This window comes from Mastomys coucha, unplaced genomic scaffold (assembly GCF_008632895.1).
Source record: "Mastomys coucha isolate ucsf_1 unplaced genomic scaffold, UCSF_Mcou_1 pScaffold9, whole genome shotgun sequence".
Lineage (NCBI taxonomy): Eukaryota > Metazoa > Chordata > Mammalia > Rodentia > Muridae > Mastomys > Mastomys coucha.
This window is the reverse complement of record NW_022196915.1, coordinates 13965698-13971697: the sequence shown is the minus strand read 5'-3', so window position 1 is coordinate 13971697 and position 6000 is coordinate 13965698. Positions and strand designations below refer to the sequence as shown.

General features: G+C 42.2%; 1 protein-coding gene across 6 annotated transcripts in view; it reads left to right on the top strand.

Annotated features, from left to right (window-relative positions):
* Window positions 1–6000, top strand: part of Ccdc66 (coiled-coil domain containing 66) — a 33457-nt gene that overhangs the window by 8448 nt on the left and 19009 nt on the right. For 5 of the 6 annotated variants that reach the window (XM_031362622.1, XM_031362626.1, XM_031362621.1 and 2 more), the window contains 4 exons: window positions 138–585; window positions 3178–3343; window positions 3518–3621; window positions 4576–4688. In XM_031362622.1, coding sequence (XP_031218482.1) covers window positions 138–585; window positions 3178–3343; window positions 3518–3621; window positions 4576–4688 — 831 coding nt within the window. The remainder of the gene's footprint in view (window positions 1–137; window positions 586–3177; window positions 3344–3517; window positions 3622–4575; window positions 4689–6000) is intronic. The other variant, XM_031362627.1, reaches the window with a different exon arrangement.

Here is a 6000-nt window from a genome sequence, read left to right as displayed (position 1 = left end):
ACCGTAAGCCAGCCTAGGCCACATAGCAATACCGTAAGCCAGCCTAGGCCACATAGCAATACCGTATCTCCAGACAAAATGATTATGTCAATTTTTTTTTATCCACTGTTGTAAAGAATAAACTTGTGTTTTAACAGATGGGAAATAAGATCAAGATTGCAAAATGTCCTTTAAGAGCAAAACAGACTGGACATACTTTAAAGTCAACACAAAATACTTACATTGGGAGTGAAAACCTTTCTCAAAAGAAGATCTCTACTTCAGACACGCCACAAGCAAAACGTGAAAACAGTAGACTGACATTTTCACCCAGTATGGATTTATATAAGCAGTATTCAGAAAAAGACAGTGTCCATGTTCAAAAGGAGATTTCACCTACAACCTCTAACATCCGGAAGGTTATAAATACTACAGAGACTTGTTCAGGGGCTAAACAGAAGCCGTGCACAAAACTCCCCACAACGGGAAACATGAACAGCAGTTTGGTGTGTCTTACACAAGACCAGCTCCAGCAGATCTTGATGTTGAGTATGAACCAGGGAAATGGATCTGAGTCCCTCACTGAGAGTGCAGAGAAGGATGCAAGTAAGGAATCTTAAACTGTTAGCTTTTTTTCCCCCAATGTGTCTCTTAAAATCTGATTTAACATGCAGTAATCTAAGTTATTGTTCACATTAGTCTTTTTCTTATGCATAAAATAGGTAAAATTGCTTTATAGTTTTGTCATTTTAAAATTAGCATAGATAGATAGATAGATAGATAGATAGATAGATAGATAGATAGATAGATAGTAGATAGATAGATATTTTGGGGGTGGGGGAACAGGATCTCTCTGTGTAGCCATGGCTGTCCTGGAACTCTGTGTATCGACCAAGCTGCCCTCAATCTCACAGAGATCCACCTACCTCTACCTCCTGAGTGTTGGGATTAAAAGTGTGTGTCACTATTCCAGGCCTGAAAATATTCTTAAAATATTTGGTTTGGGGGCTGAAAAGATAGCTCAGCAGTTAAGATATTTATTTATGTAAGTCAGATATGGGTTTCAACCCTGGAATCCCTCTACTGAGCCAACTGGCAGAAGTACCACCAACCAGGACAAGCTTGGGTTAGACAGTGGGACCCCATCTCAAAAACAGAATTACAGGCAGGGGTTAAAAAAGAAAAGTGTCTGACATTGGGAATGAATCTTAAGAAAACCTTTCTGTAAAGACTGGAGTTAGTGAAACCCATTGTTCTGGCTGCTGTTTGTCCTTCCTGTCCCTCCACCCACGCCGAGGTTGGCTCTAGTATTCTTTCAGCAGTGTAGTTCAGATGTATCCATAGAAGTAGTAGAGTACTGTAGACTTTCTGCTTCACCAATCAAGGTTGTATTTTAAAAACCTAATTTCAGCTTTGAGCTAAGGAATTGTGACCATGTAAGTACTCAGAATACTAAACTGCAATGAATGAAATAGTGAAGTGAAAGCCAAATTGGCCATGACCATGGAAGGGTCACACAAGTAGCTGAAGACCAGGGAAGTTCTTCGTGCTCACAGTGGATCCCTGGTCCAGTCTATGGCCTTTGTAAAACAAAGGAAGTTGGCTTTCTCTAGGCCAGACTCGTTGCTCAGCATTTTCTCTCATTGGCAGGTACACCGAGAGTTAGTAGCAGGAGTTAAGACATTTTACTTAATCCTGAGGTAACTTGCACTTTATATGCTCCCTCTTCTTTGAGAGAAATAACACATTTGGGAGGAATCACAACACTGTTGAAGATAGACTATGAACCTTCCATAAAACCCTTGGTTTAGTTGTGGTAACTGGGACACACAGTTCACAGAAAACATCCACAGGTAAATAAGGAAAATGAGGCCATGGGTTTCTATTAAACACTTGTGTTTGCCCTCTCTTTATGCTGTGATTTATATTCTAATATAGTTATTTACATAATTATAGATTACACATAATTTTAAATTATATAAATGCTATAAATGTAAATTATTTTGGCAAGAGTGAATGAAGGTTTTTGTTTTGTTTTGTTTTGTCAAACAGACCTCATGTAACCAGACTGGCTTCAAACTCAGTGCGTAGCTGGAAACTGAGCTTGTGTCGTCCTGCCCCCACCTCCTGAGTACTGATACAGGTGTGCAGTACCCTACTGGTGTATGCAGTGCCAGGATGGAATGTACAGGGTGGGCAGAGCAGGCAAGCCCTGGCTGTCCTAAAACTTACTCTGTAGACCAGGCTGGCCTCAAACTCAGATCCACCGTCCTCTGCTGGAATTAAAGTCACACCCACTGCCCGGCACTTGGATTTGTTTTTATTTGATGTAAAAAATTATATGGCCATGACCATGAATCAGGTGTAATCTCTGGGTCCCATTTTTTTTTTCTTTTCTCTTGATCTACTTATCTATTTAGAGTAAGGCCTCAGTACCCTGTCTCAAAACAAAAAGATTATGCCAATTTGTTGTTACTGCTATTGTTTCCAGTGTGGTCTTGAACTCTTCCTCCCGACTCTTCTATCCTTATTCCCAAATGCCTTTGAGACTATTGGTTTTCACTACATCCTAGTTATTGTGGTACTGGGGGTCAAACCCAGGCCTCTGTTCCTGCAAGCCCAGTGCTCTACTGACTGAGCTACACTCTAGCCTGTTGGGTTTTGGCTTTTGAGATAACCTCATGCAGCCTACACTGCCCTTTACCCCGATTTTCCTGCCTCTCCCTGCTGAGTGCCAGGATTGTGGGTGTGTGCCATCATGCCCACAGCTGTTTCTGCTGCTGTTGCTTTTTTGTTGTTGTTGTTTACAAGTTTGTTGTTGTTGTTATTGTTGTTTGAGACATAGTCTTCCTGTGTAGCGCAGGCTGGCCTGAATCAGAGAGACCAGCCAGCTTCTGCTTCTTGAGTTCTGAGCATAAAGATCTGCTCCTCCCTCCACAGTGGCCGCCTATTTTTATGTATTTTTTTTTGTTGTGACAAGGTCTCACTTTGCATCCAAGACTGGCCTAGGATTTGGTGTGTTGTCCAGACTGGCCTCAAAGTCAGAGTGATCCTCTTGTCCCAGCCTCCTGAGGTTTACCTGAGGGTTATAGGTGTGAGCCATCATGCCTGCTAAAGCTTTTCTTTCAACTGCATAGGAGTATGTTATGATAAAGTATTTCAATAAGTGTGATTTTAAAACGTGCATTTTATTTCCAGGTCAAGATAGTTTACATTTAATCAATATTCCTAGTCAGCCAAAGGATGTGAATGTCACAGGATTACTGCAAAATACGGAGGCCATTTCCCCTGTCACAAGTGAACATGAGCATGTCCACCAGAGAGCTCAAGAGGCATTTCAGCAGTGCGAGCCGAAAGCTGCCATGTAGGTGACGCCCGTCTGTCTCTGGGGTCTCTCTAGACTACGTATGTACTTGTCCATTGTGTGTGATGTACTCTGAAGACCTGGCTACTTAAAAGCTTATTACTTAATATTTACAGCCTGTCACATAGAAACCTGATAAGGTTCCTGGCTTTTTATATTTATGTTTTATCTCAGAGAGAATGAATGGAAACCCGCTGACATATTCAGTACTCTGGGGGAAAGGGAACGAGATAGAAGTTTGTTGGAAGCAAGAAGAGCCCAGTGGAAGAAAGAGCTAGGTAAGTTTTATACCTTTCATTATAGTTCTGTTAGCTTGTAGAGTAGTTATCTCTCAGTATAGTAACCTTGTTTGATAGCATTTGCCATGTGTCGTTCTTTGCATGCTCCTAAGCAGTGTTGGAGTTTCACAGTGTCCTGTGTCTTTGGTACTATGCAGCATGCACCAAAAGCAGTGTGCACACTGGTGTCCTTCTGGAGCCCTGCAAATACATACTCCTGAACCTTTTCTAGTTATTTATTTTTTATTATGGAAATCTTGTGGCTTGAGGTATGGCTTTATTAAAAAAAAAGTTCACCTCAGGGGTGTGTGTGTATGTTATGGTACTGGGAACTTTTATTAAAAAATTAAAGTTATATGTAGATTTGGAGGGGAGTCAGAGAACAATTTGTTCTTCTTCCAAGCACCTTTACCCAGTGAGCCATCTCAGCAGCCCATAGCTTTAGCTCCTGTCTCCCTCCCAGCAGTTGGTGAGAAGGGACCGCCATCCCCACTTTGTGCAAGACTTATGCTCTTACTCCACTTTACAGAAGCCAAAGTATAGCTGGCCAAAGAGCAGCTTGTCTGTTACAGAGGCAGGAGGTGGTTGAGCTTGCAGTTGACTCTGAAGTTTGGCCATGTACCTTCTAAGTCTGTCAGGAATAATGCAGGAAGGTCAAGCCGCAGAGTGGGTAGCAAAGCCAAGCACTCTGAGAAACTGTTGCCCGCCGTTGATAGCTGTAGTACAAACATTCTTGTATCTGTCCGCACCACACTTCAGTTTGACTCTGATTCAGTGTTTTCTGTGCTTCCACATCCTTCAGAGTTCCATCTGACTTCTCAGGCATCTCCTTCCTCACAAACAACTGTGATTAACTGTTTCCGTTTACACTCTGTAAGAGGTCACGATTTTTTACATGATTCTTTTTCTTTTACAGTTTTTGAACTTTTTTTTTAAAAAGCACATTATTTACAGATGAACAGGTTGCTTTAAAGAAGAAAGAAAAAGAAGCTTCTCACAAGTGGGGTAATCCTTGGAAACCGTCTGAAAAGGTGTGTGAGGAGCTCCAAGTCCCTGAGCAGCCTAAGGTAAATATGTCAAGTCCAGTCGATGACGTTCTACTTGTGTCTTTGTGTGCATTAGCAAAAGGCATCTTTATTACACTTTCTTTTTTTTTTCTAAGTCAGGTTCTCTCTAGGTAGCTCTAGCTGTCCTAGAACTCACTTTGTAGACCCGTCTTGGCTCAAACTTAAGAGATCTGCCTCTGCCTCCCAACTGCTGCTGTTAAAAATATGTGTCACTTGGGAGGCAGAGGCAGGCAGATTTCTGAGTTCGAGGCCAGCCTGGTCTACAGAGTGAGTTCCAGGACAGCCAGGGCTACACAGAGACATCCTGTCTCAGAAAAAAAAAATGTGTGTCACCATGCCTGGCCTTTATTACAATTTTTAAAATGTGAAATAATATGCAAATTATACAATTTACTTTGGCAGTTTGTTTTGTTTTGTTTTGTTTGTGAGGCAGGAGTTTGATATATAGCTCTGGCCTCAAACTCGTGGCAATCCTCCTGCCTCAGCTGCTTTGTGCTAGGATTCCAGGCATCTGTCATCATGCCCAGCACTATAAATTTTATTTTATTGATTAAAAATGGAAAACTGCACTCTTCTTAGGTTTGATACAGTATTTAATCATGGTCCTAACTAATATTCTAAATTTCTATCTGTAGTTTGTAAGTGGCCTTGCTGAAAAAGAGTGTTATTTCTACATTTATCGTTTATTGATATGTGTTAAGTGTATGTGGGCATGGAGGTTTTAGAGAACTTCCGGGTGTCAGTTCTCTCCATCCACCCTGTGGATCCTGGATACTAAGCTCAGGTCTTCAGGTATGGTCGAGGATGCCTCTTGCTGGGCCATCTGTCCAGCTTTGTTGTTAGTGGACTTAATAGTCACAGCCTATGCCCAACAAAGCAGGTTTGGCCAGCTGTTCATTAAAAGAGCCACATTAATACTGAAAAGCAGAAGAAAGGACTCACCCAGTGGTGGGAAGAGGGACAGAGAGATCCAGCATGTCCCCAGATCCATCTGGAGGGTCTTGATAGAAAAGTGCAGATTACAGTGAGGTGTATGTCACTAGTCATCCAGCCAGGCTGTCCCCTACCACTGTGTCAGTCTGCAGAGTTGTCTACCAAGGCGTTTCTCTAGAAGAGGTTCCCCCTCTGGCTGGCCCTGGGTTTCAGTCTCCTTCTCCAGCAGAGGATTCATTTTGGGAGCCCAGTGTTTGAACAGTCCGATGGTCAAAAAGAGGGGCACGAGTCAGTGTATCCTTTCCTATTACAGAAATCCACCGCTGACTCTTTGGCACCTATCATAGGCTTATGGGGGTCATCCCTAGATGCTTACATG